This window comes from Kuraishia capsulata, genomic scaffold, assembly GCF_000576695.1.
Source record: "Kuraishia capsulata CBS 1993 genomic scaffold, Kuraishia_capsulata_scaffold_5, whole genome shotgun sequence".
Taxonomy (NCBI): domain Eukaryota; kingdom Fungi; phylum Ascomycota; class Pichiomycetes; order Pichiales; family Pichiaceae; genus Kuraishia; species Kuraishia capsulata.
Genome location: NW_019172954.1, coordinates 108,641 through 127,041, shown reverse-complemented (window position 1 = coordinate 127,041; position 18,401 = coordinate 108,641). Strand labels below are relative to the sequence as shown.

At 44.3% G+C, this 18,401-nt stretch overlaps 13 protein-coding genes across 13 annotated transcripts; 11 read left to right on the top strand and 2 right to left on the bottom strand.

Annotated features, from left to right (window-relative positions):
• Positions 1-1,028: 1,028 nt before the first annotated feature.
• KUCA_T00004065001 (uncharacterized protein) lies at positions 1,029-3,038 on the top strand (the record flags this gene model as incomplete). The annotated part of the gene is made up of 1 exon (XM_022600761.1): positions 1,029-3,038. The coding sequence occupies one exon, from the start codon at positions 1,029-1,031 to the stop codon at positions 3,036-3,038; it is 2,010 nt and encodes a 669-aa protein (XP_022460075.1).
• Positions 3,039-3,321: 283 nt separating this feature from the next.
• KUCA_T00004064001 (uncharacterized protein) lies at positions 3,322-4,143 on the top strand (the record flags this gene model as incomplete). Its single annotated transcript, XM_022600760.1, has 1 exon — positions 3,322-4,143. One exon carries the CDS (start codon positions 3,322-3,324, stop codon positions 4,141-4,143), a length of 822 nt encoding a protein of 273 aa, XP_022460074.1.
• A 359-nt stretch (positions 4,144-4,502) lies between these two features.
• On the top strand, positions 4,503-5,723 carry KUCA_T00004063001 (uncharacterized protein; the record flags this gene model as incomplete). Its single annotated transcript, XM_022600759.1, has 1 exon — positions 4,503-5,723. One exon carries the CDS (start codon positions 4,503-4,505, stop codon positions 5,721-5,723), a length of 1,221 nt encoding a protein of 406 aa, XP_022460073.1.
• Positions 5,724-6,044: 321 nt separating this feature from the next.
• KUCA_T00004062001 (uncharacterized protein) lies at positions 6,045-7,268 on the top strand (the record flags this gene model as incomplete). Its single annotated transcript, XM_022600758.1, has 1 exon — positions 6,045-7,268. One exon carries the CDS (start codon positions 6,045-6,047, stop codon positions 7,266-7,268), a length of 1,224 nt encoding a protein of 407 aa, XP_022460072.1.
• A 347-nt stretch (positions 7,269-7,615) lies between these two features.
• Positions 7,616-8,026, bottom strand: KUCA_T00004061001 (uncharacterized protein; the record flags this gene model as incomplete). Its single annotated transcript, XM_022600757.1, has 1 exon — positions 7,616-8,026. One exon carries the CDS (start codon positions 8,024-8,026, stop codon positions 7,616-7,618), a length of 411 nt encoding a protein of 136 aa, XP_022460071.1.
• Positions 8,027-8,540: 514 nt separating this feature from the next.
• Positions 8,541-8,852, top strand: KUCA_T00004060001 (uncharacterized protein; the record flags this gene model as incomplete). Its single annotated transcript, XM_022600756.1, has 1 exon — positions 8,541-8,852. One exon carries the CDS (start codon positions 8,541-8,543, stop codon positions 8,850-8,852), a length of 312 nt encoding a protein of 103 aa, XP_022460070.1.
• A 308-nt stretch (positions 8,853-9,160) lies between these two features.
• KUCA_T00004059001 (uncharacterized protein) lies at positions 9,161-10,225 on the top strand (the record flags this gene model as incomplete). Its single annotated transcript, XM_022600755.1, has 1 exon — positions 9,161-10,225. One exon carries the CDS (start codon positions 9,161-9,163, stop codon positions 10,223-10,225), a length of 1,065 nt encoding a protein of 354 aa, XP_022460069.1.
• Positions 10,226-10,874: 649 nt separating this feature from the next.
• On the top strand, positions 10,875-11,850 carry KUCA_T00004058001 (uncharacterized protein; the record flags this gene model as incomplete). The annotated part of the gene is made up of 2 exons (XM_022600754.1): positions 10,875-10,899; positions 10,955-11,850. The coding sequence occupies 2 exons, from the start codon at positions 10,875-10,877 to the stop codon at positions 11,848-11,850; spliced, it is 921 nt and encodes a 306-aa protein (XP_022460068.1).
• Positions 11,851-11,883: 33 nt separating this feature from the next.
• On the bottom strand, positions 11,884-12,234 carry KUCA_T00004057001 (uncharacterized protein; the record flags this gene model as incomplete). Its single annotated transcript, XM_022600753.1, has 1 exon — positions 11,884-12,234. One exon carries the CDS (start codon positions 12,232-12,234, stop codon positions 11,884-11,886), a length of 351 nt encoding a protein of 116 aa, XP_022460067.1.
• An 809-nt stretch (positions 12,235-13,043) lies between these two features.
• On the top strand, positions 13,044-13,799 carry KUCA_T00004056001 (uncharacterized protein; the record flags this gene model as incomplete). The annotated part of the gene is made up of 1 exon (XM_022600751.1): positions 13,044-13,799. One exon carries the CDS (start codon positions 13,044-13,046, stop codon positions 13,797-13,799), a length of 756 nt encoding a protein of 251 aa, XP_022460066.1.
• Positions 13,800-14,067: 268 nt separating this feature from the next.
• Positions 14,068-14,688, top strand: KUCA_T00004055001 (uncharacterized protein; the record flags this gene model as incomplete). The annotated part of the gene is made up of 1 exon (XM_022600750.1): positions 14,068-14,688. One exon carries the CDS (start codon positions 14,068-14,070, stop codon positions 14,686-14,688), a length of 621 nt encoding a protein of 206 aa, XP_022460065.1.
• A 286-nt stretch (positions 14,689-14,974) lies between these two features.
• On the top strand, positions 14,975-16,333 carry KUCA_T00004054001 (uncharacterized protein; the record flags this gene model as incomplete). Its single annotated transcript, XM_022600749.1, has 1 exon — positions 14,975-16,333. One exon carries the CDS (start codon positions 14,975-14,977, stop codon positions 16,331-16,333), a length of 1,359 nt encoding a protein of 452 aa, XP_022460064.1.
• Positions 16,334-16,866: 533 nt separating this feature from the next.
• KUCA_T00004053001 (uncharacterized protein) lies at positions 16,867-18,162 on the top strand (the record flags this gene model as incomplete). Its single annotated transcript, XM_022600748.1, has 1 exon — positions 16,867-18,162. One exon carries the CDS (start codon positions 16,867-16,869, stop codon positions 18,160-18,162), a length of 1,296 nt encoding a protein of 431 aa, XP_022460063.1.
• Between the last annotated feature and the right edge of the window lie 239 nt (positions 18,163-18,401).

The following is an 18,401-nucleotide window of genomic DNA, read 5'->3' as shown; positions in this document are numbered from 1 at the left end:
GGATAGTAGGAGTTTTGAGGGGCTTGGGCTAAAGACAAAGGAGCAATGCAACGTCAATCAATCCGCAACAGGTCGATCAATTGAAAGGTGGAGTCGTGTAGACGAATAGCCTCGTCGCTTATATAAGCGAGCCTAAAGAGCCGGCGAGCCGATTTTGACCGCTTAATCTTTGCATGGAATGAAGAAACCTTGGTGAGAATGGACCGTAGCAATAATTGTAAAGAAAAAAATTCTAAGCTTTAAACCATCAGAGCAAGTCAACCCCAGACCCTGATGACGGTATACAGAATGCCAGATAAGCACGTCAAAAACCAGTCAGTAATCCTTTCAACCGAGATGCGGTGAGATGGATCCCGGCACCAGTCCAGCCGCGAGTATGGAGAAAGCGCTACACCGTGAATTTTTGCAAATCCAACCGGCATAAATAAACCAAAAATGAGTAAATTAGAATTGTAGATCCTGAGTGCATTTTCTGAGACTTTTCGCACGAAAAAACCACCACTTTTGCCCGAATACCACTGCCCAACAAACGCTGTTAGCTTCCCCAGGCGAATGGTCAAAGGGGAACGAGCCCGCTTAACAGTAAGAGCTGATCCATAGACCCGCCCGTGCCCAAATCCCGGGGCTTCCAGTATTATATATCCATGTGAATTTATTGGTTATACAAATTGGTATAAAATAGTTGAATTATCACTCAAAAATAAATAAAATTTACCCAGATTGCCATATTTTCACGTTACCTTCCTAAACGAAGCACCTCGGGCCTTACCGTGTCTGAGCCAAAGTCCCATCGAAATTTGTTGGTTACATCGTCGAGTTGGGTGATTGCTCCATACTGCCATCCTCACCAACAAAACTTGTGTTTCACGGAATTGACCTATTTAGTGTGGTTTTGCTCCAATTTTTGAGGTGAGTAAAATTTGGGCTTTAGCCGTATGGCTCAGCTGAAAATGCGGCAATATTTGCCGATTTCACAGCACAAGGCCTTTGTCACGTAAAAGTGCTAGAATGCTAACAAGACAAATCAGATGACCGTTACACAAACGAAAGACCACGCGGTTGTTCACGAGGCAAACGGTGTCACGGCCCGTCCAACGCCTTCCACTTTCTATGAAAGACAACCAAATGCCTCCATCAACCAGATCGAGGACTACTACAAGATGTACAAGCAGTCGATCGAGGAACCAGATGCCTTCTTTGGACCCAAGGCCAAGGAGTTCTTGTCATGGGATAGAGACTTCACCAAGGTCCAGAGTGGGTCTCTGGAGCACGGAGACTCGGCCTGGTTTGTGGGCGGTGAACTTAACGCGTGTTACAACTGTGTTGACAGACACGCCTTTGCTACGCCAGACAAACCAGCCGTCATCTTCGAGGCTGACGACGAGTCTGAGTCTAAAACTTTGACTTTTGCCGAGCTGTTGAGAGAGGTTTCCAAGGTTGCTGCTGTGTTGAAGAGCTGGGGAATCAAGAAGGGTGACACGGTTGCGATCTACTTGCCAATGACTGCTGAAGCTCTGATTGCCATGTTGGCCGTGGTTAGATTGGGTGCCATACACTCTGTTATTTTTGCCGGTTTCTCTGCCGGTTCTATCAGAGATAGAATCCAAGATGCTGAGTGTAAGGCGGTTATCACCTGTGACCAGGGAAAGAGAGGTGGTAGGTCCATCCAGACAAAGAAGATCGTGGATGAGGGTTTGAAGCAGACCCCATCTGTCCAGAAAGTCTTGGTCTACAAGAGAACCGGCGGTGACGTTGAGATGACCGAAGGAAGAGATTTCTGGTGGCAGGAAGAGTGTGACAAGTTCAGTGGCTACCTGCCTCCTGTTTCTGTCAACTCCGAGGACCCACTGTTCATGCTGTACACATCTGGATCCACCGGTTCTCCAAAGGGTGTTGTTCACAGCACTGCTGGTTACTTGCTGGGTGCAGCTTTGACCACTAGGTATGTTTTTGATGTTCAGTCTGAGGATGTCCTGTTCACCGCAGGTGATGTGGGTTGGATCACTGGCCACTCGTACGCTTTGTACGGTCCATTGACCCTGGGTGTTCCAACCATTGTTTTTGAAGGTACTCCCGCTTATCCAGATTACGGAAGGTTCTGGAAGATTATAGAAAAGTACAAGGCTACCCACTTCTATGTTGCCCCTACTGCCTTGAGGCTGTTGAAGAAGGCCGGTGAAGACGAGATCGCCAAGTACGACCTGAGTTCTCTGAGAACCCTCGGTTCTGTTGGTGAGCCAATTGCCGCCGAGCTCTGGGAGTGGTATGACCAGAAGATCGGTAAAGGTTTGTGTCACATCTCTGACACATACTGGCAAACCGAGTCTGGATCCCACTTGATCGCCCCATTGGCAGGCGCTGTTCCAACCAAACCAGGTTCTGCCACTGTTCCATTTTTCGGAATCGACGCCGCAATTATCGACCCAGTTACTGGAAAGGAGCTGGAAGGTAATGACGTTGAAGGTGTGCTTGCTGTCAAGTCAGCATGGCCATCCATGGCCAGATCAGTCTGGAAAAACCATTCCAGATTCATGGAAACATACCTCAAGCCTTACCCAGGTTACTACTTCACAGGTGACGGTGCGGGAAGAGACCATGATGGCTACTATTGGATCAGAGGAAGAGTTGACGATGTTGTTAACGTCAGTGGACACAGATTATCCACTTCTGAGATCGAGTCTGTTCTCTTGGAGAACCAAGCTGTTGCCGAGGCTGCTGTTGTCGGTATTTCCGACGAATTGACCGGTCAGGCTGTCATTGCATTTGTTGCATTGAAGACTGCTTCCGATGACATCGAGGCCTTGAGAAAAGCTCTGGTCTTGCACGTCAGATCCATCATTGGTCCATTTGCCGCTCCAAAGTCCGTTATTATCGTGGACGACTTGCCAAAGACCAGATCAGGTAAGATCATGAGAAGAGTGCTTAGAAAGATCACCTCAGATGAAGCCGAGCAATTGGGTGACATGTCCACTCTGTCGAACCCATCTTCAGTCGAGTCTATAATCAAGGCTGTGGATGTCCAGTTCTTCAGGAGATAGCGCTACGTTTCCTAAGTCGTGCTTTTGTCGGTAATCACACTGCCTTACTTAATATCCTAGTCAGTTGATATTCATACAGTTGTAACAATAGATTGATACAGTTCACTGTAAAACCTGAAAAAATGCTGAAAAGTGGCATGAGAGGTCGGGTGCGGCTCAAAGGTAGTGCATATATCCAAAAAAAGGCTCAATATCCCCAAGTGGCGACGTGAACTGCTTGGAGGTCAGTTTGGATACGTGCTCTATATCACATCTGCTGAGCTCTTCGATTGATCATCTCAAAATGTCATCTCTCGAGGAATTGACAAGCAAATTAACAACCGCATTTGATGGTAAAGATTACCAGAAGTGCGACCTGCTGTTGCCAGCCATCAAGATCGAGCTGATCAAAAACAACCTACTCGTTCCAACAGACCCAGACCATGTCAACCCCAACGATTTGTTGGTGACCAGATCAATTCTGGAGGTTGGTGCCATTGTCTCGATTAACCTCTTGAACACCGCAAATTTCAACTCGTTTTTTTCGCAGCTTAAGTTGTTTTATGGCCTTAGCCAATTGCCAACCTCCAACAACAGAAACAAGCTTGTCGCTCTGTACCTCTTGTTGCTGCTATCTCAGGGAGACTTGGCCTCTTTTCACATTGAGTTAGAGCAATTTGTGAATGAAAAAATGACTGTTGATGAGTTGGAGCAGGACAGATTCCTCTCCGTGCCAATCAAGATTGAGAAGTGGCTCATCGATGGGGACTGTTCCAAGGTGTACGAGATATTATCACAGCAATCCACAAAGTTCCCATGTGAAGAGTTCCACCTTTTCAAGAACAACCTAATTGACGCAGTGCGCACAGAGATTGCGAGGAACATGGAGTCCACCTACGGATCGTTGCCTATAGCAAACTGCAAGCTGTTGTTGTTCATGCAGGATTTGACTTTGAACGATTTGGAGAACTTCATAGCCGAGAGAGGCTGGGCTTTGACTAATGGCGTTGTTCAGTTCAAGCCAGTTGGCCAGAGTGTTCCGGATGGGTTGAGCAACGAGGATGGTGAGAAGACCATCATCAACAATGTGCTAGGGTATGCGAGGGAGATGGAGACAATCATTTGAAATAGAGCAAGTGCACTGGTTAAGCTGGCCCCAGCTGGTCTAGGTGTTTAGAATCATTAATGATCAAGAGTCTTGGATCTCAAGCTGTAGCGAAGAGAGTACAGCACACTCAATTAATGTAAAAATAAAGTTATACAACTTCCAGCCATAAATCAAGTCAAAAAATCCCAGAACCTGAATCAAATATCTTACGACAGTATTTCGGAAAGAGTGTTAATGTAGTCATTACCGGTTAGTATGGGCTATTTTTCAACTCGCGATGGGGTCGCAACTCTCAACTCTCAACTCTCACCTGATGTGATGACACACGTCCAAAACTAACCTAACTGTCTTTTTGAGGTTCAATCCCAGGACTGGCGATGAAGTTTGCAGTCAAACTGGTGACAATTTTTGTCTTGATAAAATCAATTGAAGTAGTCGTTCTATCTCAAGTGGCTACCCAATTCGACACCTCCACTGCATTACACCTTGAGAAGACACCTGCCATACTCAGTGACAAGCATGAGTTTGTGCTGGATTTGCAACATTTCAGGCTCAACAAACTGCTCATTACTTATATAACAAACACTGTTGAGAGGCTGGTCAGTTGGGATGCTGTCTATTTTGTGGATTTCTTCAAATCGGGCACGGTTGATTACGAACAACATTGGGTATTTGGCCCAGCCTGGTGGAGACTGGTTCATGTGGTGGGAACGCGTTTGACCTCTAATTATTACTGGGTTATTATTATTGGGTTTCTAATAACTGGAATATGTCATTTCGGAACCTCGGTGATGGTCTACTTTTTAACAAAGAGTATTTTTCAGGATGAACAAATGGGCCAGCGAGCAGCTCTGCTGAGTGTATTATCTCCTGCAGGCGTATTTCTCACCAGTCCGTACAGCGAGTCGCTGTGTTCATTCCTGACAATGTGTGGCTTATTTCTACATGAGCAATCATTCGACCGTGCCACGTTAACCGTGAAGTCAAAAGTTTTCTATCTTTTCAGTGGAGTTCTGTTTGGTATCAGTCTCACCGTTAGATCCAATGCCTTACTACTGGGTGCCATCTTCGCCTATGATTTCGCCATTTTGGCTTACAGCAAACTGTTCCTGTTGTCACTAGTACCACTGGCTTCGGGGGCTCTCACGGGATCTTTTTTCGTATGGTTGAATTACTTGCCCTACAAGGAGCTCTGCCCTGAGCGTGGAGAATGGTGCGACAGTGCGATCCCCAGCTTGATGCTCTATGCTCAAGCCCACCACTGGAACAATGGATTCCTGAAATATTGGACTCCAAACAATATTCCAAACTTCTTGTTTGCTCTTCCCACAATATATCTCTTCAGTGCCTCGCTATGGGAATTTAGATCAGAGAAGAGGATCCAGAGTACCGTGATAGTATCGCTGCTGTTTTTGGTGCTGAACGTCACATCATGGAATGTCCAGATTATCACAAGGATATCCTCGTTCTTGCCAATAGGCTACTGGTACCTTGCTCAGGAACACAAACAGGTTTCCAGGACAAGATGGGTAACTTGGAGCGTTATCTGGATCATCGTTCAGACTGGCCTGTTTGGTATGTTTTTACCACCCGCCTAAAACGTAAACAAATGTATCCTAGCACTACTATATTTACAATGTAAAAAAAAATGAAAAGTGATGCGATTATTTATGGATTTTCCAAAGTCAAAACACGCAAAACCCCAATGGAGGGAAGAATTGCTCGTGTCGTTATCGAAGGGAGCCTTTAACCGCATTAGGTAACTTTTACCATGTCTTATCAGACGTATTTAAGGCAAAAAATCCCACCAGTTATACAATTTTAAAGCCCGCTTATTAAGACATTTAGAACCTCAAAAGGAGTTCTGTTTGCTCAGATCTACATTTTCTTTGTTGACTAGCACAGATTATCCCGAGAAAATGGTTGTTAGCGCTCTGATATCGGAGTTCTCCTCCCTATGTGAGGGACTGGGACTGAGCTCTAGCAAGTTACTGATGATTCTGGCTCTGTTGATCACGGCCGGATATTCGGCGGCGAAGCTCATATCAAAACCGAAAAAACTGATACCAGTACCACCAGAGAAGGCCAACAACAAAAACAGAAAGTACGGCCACTGGACGCCGGAAATTTTCGAGCTTCCTGAGCCAGAAGAGTATAAGGACTGGTCCATAACCGAAACCAGGCCCGTTCCATACAGAGCATTCAAGCATACTTATTACATCACTATGGGTATAAGAGCAATGGAGTGGGATAAGTGGATTGAACTGGACAACGAATGGCCAAAATACCATAACAGAAAGTTGCAGAGAATCAAGGAGAAAGGCGCTGAACTGTATGGTACTCTGCCCGAGGCTTATCCTGCTGCCATGGAACTGCTGGCCGAGTTCAAGAGATTTCTTCCAGCTAGATATCCCAAATTGTTCAAGAGAACCGAAGTTGGGATTGACAATCTGGTCACAGGAGAAAGCTTTGATTTCACCGAGCCTTTGAAGGAGGACCCCATGCTGATGGCTGCAAAGATGACGCAAGATGATCTGGCTATCATGATCGAGAACGAAAACGGTGAGTATGTGCTAAAGGGTGGAGCTATCATGCTTGCAGGATTCTGGAGACTCAGAGACAAGATTAACCTGCCCTTATCTGCTATACATACCACAGGCGATGTTCCTAAATACAATGAGAAACTCAAGTCCGGTATGGAAAAGTTTTTTATCAGACAGACACCTGAAAAGCCCATTGTGAGGAACAACTATTTCCTACAAACTGACGACGATTTGGCCTGGTCAAAGTCCATTGGTGACGAAGACAATGAGGTTGTTGGATGGTATACTGCCACGCCAGCTTCTGACATCAATAAGGTTTACTTCCGTTCGGAAAGACAATCACTACGTCGTCTGCCTATTACAGGAGCAACCATTTTTACCATCCGCACATATTTTTTGCCAGTAGTTGAGCTGTGCAAAGAGCCTTATGTTCCCAGAAGACTACTGAACGGAATTCTTTCGTGGACAGATGTTGTTCAGGAATACAGAGGCTACACCAAGTTCAAGGATGTTCTGCTGCCATATTTGGAGGAGCGTGCAGAAGAGCAGGAGGCTATGGGTTACACGAATGACACAGAGCCCGATACTTATCCTATGTGATTATAGGTGTATAAATTCGGAATGTTTTAAGCAGAATACGTCTGAAAGATGTTGGGAAAATATTATTCACAAACAGTTTGTAAAAGGGTGGTCTTGGTTGGGGTCGTGGTTGACGTCCGGGGCCCCGCGCTTTTGATCTGCAGAATGCAGCGAATACAGCAGCAAACCAAACAAATAATGTGATACAAATTTACGGTACAAAATTTTAATCTGAAACTTATAGATTCATTGGTATATTAAAACCTAAACCCAAATAGCAAGCTAGACATTATACAAAACACTTTGTAAGTCGAAAATTGAAAAAACCCAGACGTAGACCCCCAAAACCATATCGCATGTTTCAAAAATTAGGATCTCTCACCTCTCAGTCTTCTGGCCAATTGAATGTCCTTCTTCTGAATGGTAACTCTCTTGGCGTGAATGGCACACAAGTTGGTGTCCTCAAACAGGGAGACCAAGTAGGCCTCAACAGACTCCTGCAAAGCACCGATGGCAGAAGATTGGAATCTGAGGTCGGTCTTGAAGTCTTGGGCGATTTCTCTGACCAATCTTTGGAATGGCAACTTTCTGATCAAAAGCTCAGTCGACTTTTGGAATCTTCTGATTTCTCTCAGGGCAACAGTACCTGGCTTATATCTGTGAGGCTTCTTGACACCACCGGTAGATGGAGCGGATTTTCTGGCAGCCTTAGAAGCGAGTTGCTTTCTTGGGGCCTTACCACCAGTAGACTTTCTTGCTGTTTGCTTTGTTCTGGCCATTTTGGATAATGTGCTGATAAGTGGTAAAGAAAGGGGGACAACAACAACTTTGGCAGGCGAGATGGGCAGTTTATATTTTTACGGAAAGTAGGTGGCAAGACCAGATGGCGGAAAAGTTGGGTAAATTTCATCACAAGCTAAGCGCCCTCATTGGTCAATGTAGTTTTGGATCTGGTGGGGCTAGGTAGTGCTGGTGTTAACACACAGTATGCGTAATCGTGATACCCAAAGACCGCGATCTAGACGTTCTGATTGGCCCAAACTTACGTTTTAATTGTGGTTTGCGATTTTTGGCATTCGGTACCGTAACTTTGGGGTTCATTGGACAGGGTTGGCCCAAGCCCCAAGCCCCTGAATTCGTCAAATTTGCCGTCTTGTCAACATTAACCTGGAACACTGTTTATCTGTTATATATATTGCGGTTTTCCTCCTATTCCAGGTCAAAATCTCAGTTTCTATCTCATCGATAAGGTTTCACACTTTTTGTTTCAACTTCATCAAATAATATATCATCATGTCTGGTAGAGGTAAAGGTGGAAAAGGTCTAGGAAAGGGTGGTGCCAAGCGTCACAGAAAGATCCTCAGAGACAACATCCAAGGTATCACAAAGCCAGCTATCAGAAGATTGGCAAGAAGAGGTGGTGTCAAGCGTATCTCTGCTTTGATCTACGAAGAAGTGAGAGCTGTCTTGAAGTCCTTTTTGGACTCTGTCATCAGAGACGCTGTTACCTACACTGAGCATGCTAAGAGAAAGACTGTTACTTCTCTGGATGTCGTTTACGCTTTGAAGAGACAAGGCAGAACTTTGTACGGTTTCGGTGGTTAGTCGCTTTTATATTTTGGGAAAGATTTTTGCTTCTGTTTGAAAGATTGTAGCGACTTTGTTTCGGCATGGTCTCATAATATGCTATCAACACGTCAATGTATCACGTGCTTCTTGATTAGTTGTGTACACTACGCAATGACTAATATACCAGGAGATACCGGCTTCCAGAATGTTCCGCACACAACCTTCCCGGACTTAGTGTGTCATCTTGAGCCCCTTGTTTGCCACCATTTATTGGAAAGTGATCTGACTTTCTTCTATTCTCTTCCCTCCCTTTTTTTGATTTATCTATCGAATTATCTATTACAATGGCGTCGCAACTGGCTTCTTTTCCAAATCTCAGGAGAACCCTGACCGATGTCATGGAGGACGAGTTATACCCAATCCCATCTCACTCTAAACCCCTTTCACCATTGCTGTCAAACATGTTTCCCAACATACCTGAATATGATCACAACAACTCAACTACCTCAGTTCATCAATACCCTGAGTACTCTGACCAGACATATCCCTTCCAGACATATGCAAACCCGGACCTTTACACAACGTTTCCCAACTACCAGTTTCAGCAGATGCTGATGACTAAGAACCAAGAGTCCTCCAAGCTATACCATCCAGAACCATCGACTTTTGCTCCTATAGAGGCGCATTTGAAGCTTCCTGAAGAGCTGATGAACGACTCCAAGCTATACGATACAAATGAGGCCGGTGTGCCCATGTTTGTGTTTCCTAAGGATGGCGTGATGTCCATGGACCACGACTATATGAGCCTGGTCCCGGACGAGGTGCTGGACGAAGAACTATCGGACGATGACGACGAGTACTTATCCGATGATGATGACGAAGGTTACTCTGAGATACAGATGCCGGAGAGCAATGATGACATGACCGACTACCAGCCAAGCACGACTCACACGAAACATAACAATGCCAACAAGGGCAGCTCGCATAACAGCAGTCATGACAATAATAGCGAAGACATGGATATCTCTGACTATGAGAGTAGTTCACGCAATGTGACAGCGACCGACCATGATTCGACGCATAACGGCTTCGGTTCGGAACATCAGTGCAGGCTGACTATTTCTTCCACGGGAAAGCCGTGTTTGAAGCAATTTTCGAGGCCGTACGATCTGATAAGACATCAGGAGACTATCCACGCTGAGCGCAAGAAGATCTTCAGGTGTATGATTTGTGAAGAAGAGGCTCTAAAGCGTTTACAGAACAATGTCAACGACGGTGAGCATGCCTCAAACAAGACGTTTTCCAGAGGCGATGCTTTGTCGAGGCATATCAGAGTCAAACATGGCCTGGTCGGCAATGCGGCTACCGAGGCGATCAAATATGCTAAGGACAATGCTGAATTTGTGTAACTGCGCTCAGTTACACTAAGGATACTGTTGGATTGTCTAGTTGCTGCCAGAATCGGTTGAAGGTGAGAATAGAGTCCAATAGCAGAAAATTGCTTGGACTTTTCTCATTTTCCCATTATTTTATTATCATTTATTATTATGACCCAGAGTTTGAGCTTTGGAATGGGTTTCCAAGCTCGCTTTTTTAGAGACAAACTTTCAAGTTGTCTCGACTTGACCTATAAATATTTAACCAATAATAACCCTTCATCTAATTCAAATTAGCCCATAAGTAGAAGTCCTGTTCTGATTTTGAAGAAGCTGTTTTTCTGCGCTAGAGCATAATGTATGTGTATTTGATTTACAGATGGACCATCCAGCTAACCCTCCGTTAGATTAAAGCACTGAGATTCTATTCCCGTGCCGTACATTTTGCTTCTCATGACTTAGGAAATTCCATTTCGATTTCCATTTCAATTTCGATGAAAACGAATATACATAAAAACATTTAAACCGAAGCCGTTTGTGCCAATAAAGAACATATCTGTTCTGCCTTAGCAGGGTATTCTGCCATTTCATTAACGGGCAACCAGCAGATCCATTACTGGGACGTGTCATAGAGTTCACAACATGATAAAGTACTGATACCAATACGAATAGAACGTTAAAGATGGATCCTTTCAGCGATACAGGAGGTAGGTCTAGATCATGAAATCGTTGATGCTCAGGATTACTAATAAATTTGTGCAGATCTATACCAGATAAAACAGCAGTTTTTCTGTGGTCAGTACGACTTGGTCGTCAAGCATGGCCTTGATTCCTTCTCTGCAGAATCCCACTACAAAGCCACCGAGTATGTGGTCAGATCGCATTTCGCGTTGGAATCTATTGATGATGCTTTGAAGATAATCAAGGAAGATGAGACAGAAGGAGAGGATGCTGAAAAACTGAAATTCTTGGCCAAGTATGCCACTTACCTCAAATCCAGGACCGGTGGTGAGAGCTCGGACATTGACGAATATATTGAGAACTTTGCAAACCTAGAGATTGTGGCTGTTTTGGGTTCAGTTTATCTGATCAATCTTGGGAAATTGAACCAGGCATTGGAGTTGCTATCGGGGATCGAGGCTTCCTTGGAAACCATCGCACTCACTGTTCAAATCAGAATCCTTACAGGCAAACTGGAATTGGCTCAGAAGGAGTTGAGCTACGCAAAGAAGTGGGCTCAGGACGATATTGTATTCAACTTCGCGGAGGCTTGGGCAAATCTTTCGGTCGGAAGCCTCAACAACTTGCAATCTGCCTTCTACTTCTTCGAGGAGATCGCCCAGGGAAACACATCGTTCAAGGGACTTGTGAGCTTGCTGGGTTTGAATCTGCAACTCCACCATTTTGTGGAGTCCAAGGAGGTGCTTAATCAGCTAGAACAGCTAGCGCAGACTTCGCAGACCGAGGAGTCTCTTGCTGGGGACTACCTTGCCAACAAAGTGAGCTACGATGCCATCACGGGTGAGGCGGACTTTGAACAGACTGTCACTGAGTTGAGGGAGGTTGCTCCTTCTCATCAATTCGTTGTGGATTACGATGATAAATTGGCTACGTTCGATGGAATTGTGGCCAAGTATGCTGAGCAGATCGAGGCCTAAGATGGGTGATTAGTATCTCTAATTGAATATGCACTATTTGATCTCGTAGACTATATCGTCGCCAAAGAACTGAAAGAAGTCTCCAATCACCTTTAAATCAATATTTATCTTCTCATCGCTCAACAGCTGTTTGAACTCTCTTAACGTGTCCTGGATCTCAGTATCGTTGAGCAGCCGTAGTTTCTGGTTCAAAGAAAGATCCACTGGATTAGAGGCAAATCCCTTAGATAAAAGAAGCGTAGAGGTCTTCATCATGGCCTCGTATAATTTTGGATTTTTGTTTATCTTGTAGTACAGTTCGATGGCATTTTTGTGTGAATCTGTTGTTATCGAGGCGTACCTCCTGTAGGATTGTCTGAAAGTGTTGAATGCTGGTCTAAACATGGAGTATGTGTAATCGAGAGTAGGTGATTTGCTGTGGTGAGAGCGCCACGGTCGAATATGCTATCGGGAACGTGATGGCTGATAAACTGGTATATCTGGTTTCAAAATGAAAGCCTGATGATGATTTCGGAATCTCCACGAACGAGATGACAAAGTTGAGCTCTTGGAATGGGAATCTTGAAGTGTGATTAAGGGTGGTGAGGTTGATTTTGGAGGGCTCCGATGAGCAATGCCTGATATGGTGTTAGGCACGAACTTGGATTATGGAAATGGGGGTTAGGACGAGATCATGAGACAAACACTGTAAGAGCTTTTCGCTTCAAGTTTTGAAGCTGGAATTGAAAATTTTGGTGAACTCTATCAGCAATTGAAAAAAAAAATTACACCGTTTTGCAGTCACATTGTTCAGAGCAGCTCTCTCTCGCTGCTGTATGCAAATGAAGCAAATACCACCATTCCCCCCATACACCTTGAAACCAAGTTCATATCAACGGCGAAAATGGCATTGAGTAGCTAAAACTTTGTATTTCGTATCTGATCTCAAACATCCATTAAACGCGTATTCGCTTCAACAACAGAGTATCCTATTTTGGACCCTACTGGGCCATTCTGGGCCGGTCAGGTGACCGGAAATTACTCCCCCCACGAGACGTTTGACAGAGGATATGATTAGGCATATACAACCATACTCTTCTTGAAGTCAACCCACTCTTTTGTTTTTTTACTCTGTTTTCCCAATTATAGATAAAATTCAAGGAATTTTACAAAAAGCTGTTTTGTTTTGTTTTATTTCACAGTTATAAACATACATGGAGTACACCATTATACTACTGAGACATGGTCAATCGGAGTGGAATAGAGATGACCTCTTCTGTGGATGGGTGGATATACCTCTTAGCGATAAGGGAAAGCAACAAGCAAGAGATTCTGCAAGACTGATAGCGGAGTCTGGGCTTGACCCTAAGTGCGTATTTACCTCCAAGTTGACCAGATCATGTCAGACTGCGAACATCATACTAGAACAGTTGCATAGAGAGTATCTGGACGTATACAGGTCGTGGACTTTGAACGAAAGGCACTATGGTACTCTGCAGGGAAGGTCAAAGAGTGACGTGTTACAAGAATTGGGAAAGGATCGATACATGTTCATAAGACGGGCCTTCAAAGGGTGCCCCCCTCTGATCAATCCCGAGTCGCAGTACGCGGCAATTGAGGATTCTAGGTACGAAGGAGTCCCGCACGAGTCTCTACCCCTAGGAGAATCATTGGAAATGGTTACTGAGCGATTGTTGCCATATTTCGAGTCAACTATTGAAGGCGTGCTGAAGGAACAGAAGACTGTCCTGATAGCCACCCATGGATCGATCATGAGGGCTTTGGTGAAACATCTGTATGGGATCAGCGAATACGATATTAGTGAGATTAACATACCAAACGGGATACCCATGGTTATTCGGTTGGACGAGTCTTTCAAGGTGATCGGAGATTATACGTATCTAGATCCCGAAGTGGCTCGTGTTGAGGCCGAAAAAGTGGCAAGACAAGGGTTCAAAAACCACAGTTGAGATGCAAGGAATTACATAAAAGGGACAACTCATAAGAAAAAAGAAAATTTAAGATTAAGCAACCATAACGAGTTCACGTTTAACACCGTCTGATCTAAGTGAAAAGTCGTTCTCCCACCAATATCCAAATCGGGCGGAGGACCAAGTTGAGCGCATTTAACTTAATCTAAAAAACATCCGCCACACCGGATGTCAAGGGAAGGCCACTCGCGGTTCATACCGGCCAGAATAATAGAGGACATAACCAAGTACACTATAGAGGGTTATCATGGCTACTTCAGAGACGCCCATGACTTGGGAGGTTCTCAAAGAAGTACTCCAAACAAACGACATAGCCAAGCTGTACCGTTCGCCAGAGTCTTTGGAGAAGTATCGAAGACGGAAACAGCAGCTGGCCGAGGCCAACGTGTCTGTTCACTACAATCTATTGGTAAACCAGTTACACTGGGCAGAGCCAAGTCCTGGTGGTGAACTTAAGGGAGTGAAGTTGGATGTGAAGGCCACAGATCCAAGGTTATTCGCAAATGAAGACGATATCTTGATACTAGAGAACGAGTTCCCTTACAATTTTGAAAAGGGAATGAAGCACCTGGTGGTTTGGACGAAAAACTTCATAGAGCCGGACCCACACTCGGCCTTGGGAGACATATCACCAGAGACAAGATCCATAATTGGGCTGTACGTGAAAAAGACATTCGTGGATTGGTTGGGATATCCCCAGGAAAACATATTATGGTTCAGAAACTGGTCTGCGTTGCAATCGGTAAAGTCTATTGCTCATATCCATGTAGTGATCAAAGACTTTGACGAGTCAGATCTGGAAAAGATCGTGGGTACCGGAGGCCAGCCTCTCAACTATGAAGAGGATTTCACATCTCCTAGGCTATGAATGGAGACTACACTAGAATTTAATACATATTTATAAGTGTCACCATCATTTTACAGGAACCTGAAATCACGTGAATATTGTTGTTGTTGTGGTTGTTGTTTGTAAACAGAGCCCATTTGCCCCAATTGTTATTCCAGCAATTAGGAGCGAGTCTGCGGTCATAAATACCCGATGCGGCTGCATAAAGATAAGGCCAAGAGATAAGAAGCAATTGCTAATTAATCCTTTAATTCCACGCTCTTTCCTACCCCTTTCTTTCGTTATTTATTTCATTTTTTTGGAGAACATGGTTGGGAATTTATTGAACTTGGGCATAAATATTCCCCACAACCATTTTGGTCATGGTGGTAAATTTCTGGCGATTTCCATCCCTGTTCTAACTCTGTCTGGTACCTTTTTGGTGCCCTTGTTGATGCAGAAATGGTATGGAATAGACGATCTGGAGCTGTTTCTGAACACTCGCCAAAAGTCAGGTTTGAAGCGGTTTTTTCGCAGATATTACAATATGGTGACTAGTCTAAAGGCTTCCTGGTTTGGAAGAAAGATTTTGCGATACAAGCCAGAATATGGTGGCCGGGTCAAAGAGCTCATTATCTATCCCATCAAGTCCATATCCCAGGGTCTTCATGTGAAATCATGGGAGATCAGTGCTCATAGTGTGAAATATGACAGGCAATATGCGTTGGTGATGCGTAACCCTAAGTTGCCTGATCAATGGGTTGTTCAGAACCATCTTCAACAGACCAAGCTGGGCATTGTGAGGATTGAGTTTATCCGGAACGAGCAGTCTGAGGAACTAGATGGTACTTTTGTTTTCACTTACCCTCTGAAACATGAGTCTGGACCAGACTTTGTTGGAAAGTCTTTCTCTTTGCCTGCTAAGGTTACTCCTGAATACTTGAGATCGGTTACGGGAACTGACGAGGAAAACCTGCCAATCAGGATTTGGCTCAAAGACATGATGACCATCGACATTACTGCCGCATTACCCAAAGACTTCGCCGAGGAGCTGGAACTGCCAGCGGAGACAAGACTGGTTTATTCTTTAAGCGGCAAGAGTGTAGATGCTAATGCTCCCCCAAAGCTTGAAGATACGGCTAAGAGGATGACCCTATTCCAAGATTACTACCCAGCGTTGATGATAACTAAGGAAGATGTGGATGATTTGCAGCAAAAAATTCGCAATGCCGGATCAGACTTTCAAATTTCGTCTTCGAGTTTTCGTGCAAATATTGTCTTGGAAGATACCCCCAGGGCTTTTGATACAGATATGTGGTATCTATTCAATATCATTCATACAGACCCCGAGACGAAGGAGGAGACCAAGAGATTATGGAGGGGAAGTTTGAAATGTATGAGGTGCAATATTCCGAATGTCTCGCTTAAGACGGGGGAACTCGATCCAAAATCTGTGCCAACGAAATTGATGTCCAGGTATAGGAGAGTGGATGAAGGTGTTCCGTTTATCTCTTGCTTCGGCATTTACGTGACGCAGTACGATTCGGGCTATACCATTACAGCTGGGGACAGGGTTGAAATAGTGCAGAGAAAGTCACAGTTTGTGGATGACAATCCATTTGTTCTGCCTAAGGGGCAGAAGAAGAAGCCTGGTGATTGGGATTTAGGTGACATTCCTCAGAATTGAAGTCGCGAAGTAGGTAGAGGCGAGAGAGTTTGAGATGCCTTTTCAAGCAAAATCTGGCTTGATCAATTTTTCACCAACACTTTTATTATTTATTTATTACGAGACACAAAGTTATTTTACTAGACCTAGGCATTGTATTTTAGTTCATAAGGTGTATGACCATGATGTAGTAGACCCCACTATTGGTTTGTGCAACCTTCCTGGTTATAAGAGACGGCGAGAATTGTTTCCTACATGATCTCCAACCCTAAAACAGAGTAAGTCAGCTTGGCCACCTCCTGAATGTGGAGTACAAAGCAAAGATAGAACGAGAACGAACCGAATATGAGGCATGGATATCGAGCTTAAAGGGCTTTAGTCTCCTAAAGGTCTTTGCCTAATTAGGATATGAGTCTTCGGTCATTATTACCTAATACGGATGAAGAGATGAGTACCATTCGGCATCGGGTTTTTATTCTTCAGCCTGTCATTTCTCTTCACTCTTTCCTACCTTGGTGAGTATGATTGGGAAATTATTGAACTTGGGCATAAATATGCCTCGTGGTCATAGTGGTATGGTCGTAGCAATTTCCATCCCCGTTTTAGCTCTCTCTGGTACGTTTCTGGTGCCTTTGTTGATGCAAAGATGGTATGGAATAGACGATCTAGAATCGTATTTGAATTCCCACAAAAAGTCAGGTTTGAAGCAATTTTTTCGCAAATATTACAATATGGTGACTAGTTTAAAGGCCTCATGGATGGGAAAACATGTATTACGTTTCAAGCCGGAACACGGTGGCCAGGTGAAAGAACTCATTATCTACCCCATAAAGTCCATATCCCAAGGCCTTCATGTAAAGTCGTGGGAGGTTAGTGCTCATGGTCTGAAATTCGATAGACAATTCATGTTGGTGAGACAAAATCCCAAGCAACTAGATCAATGGGTTGTGATGAACCATACTCAACAGTCTAAGCTGGGCATAGTGAAGATTGAGTTCATCCGAAACGAGCAGTCTGAGGAACTAGATGGTACCTTTGTTTTCACTTACCCTCTGAAACACGAATCTGCGCCTGAATTTGTTGGAAAGTCCTTCGCGTTGCCTGCGAATGTGACTTCAGAATATTTAAAGTCGATCACGGGAACTGACCAGGAGCACTTTCCAATAAGACTATGGTTGAAAGACATGAATGCCATCGACCTTTCGGCTGCATTGCCCGAAGACTTCGTTGAGCAGCTGGAATTGCCACCAGAGACTAAATTAGTTTACTCTATGAGTGGTAAAAGTGTGGATATTAATGCGCCTCTAAAATTTGAGGATATAACGACAAAAAGAATGACCCTATTTCATGACTACTACCCAGCCTTGATGCTCTCTGAGGAAGATATCGAAGATTTGCAGCAAAAGATCTACTCGGCAGGATCAAAATTCAAAGTTGCGCCAGTGAGTTTTCGTCCAAATATTGTTCTGGAAAATACTCCAAAAGCTTTCGACTCGGATACATGGTATCAATTCAATATCGTCCACACGGACCCCGAGACGAAGCTACAGACGAGGCGACTATGGAGAGCGAGCCTCAAATGTTTGAGGTGTAATTTGCCAAATATTGATTTAAGGACTGGAGAATTTGATCCCAAGGCTCTTGTGACCAAATTGATGGCCAAATATAGAAGGGTGGATGAAGGAAGCCCGTATGTCTCTTGCTTTGGTATCTATGTGACGCAATTCGATTCCGGCTATACCATTTCGGCCGGGGACAAGATTGAAATACTGCAGAGGAAGTCCCAGTATGTGGAGGAAAATCCTTTTGTTCCGTCGACGGTGCAGAAGAAAAGGCTAGCTAGTGACTAGACAAGTTTAGAGATAGGCTGTGGTTGAGAAGCGAAAGAACTGGTATCGAAACCGGGGACCGAAACAGTGTAGTAAGCAGAAATTGAAGGGCTTGAGAAAAAGACCTGAGCACGAGTTGGGAAATAATTTTCCTACTTGAATCAATTCTAGTCCACTCAAACTAGATCTCACACAGATAGAATGGTAATAACCTGGATATAGAGTATTGATATGGAGTCTGCATATCGATCATGAAAGGT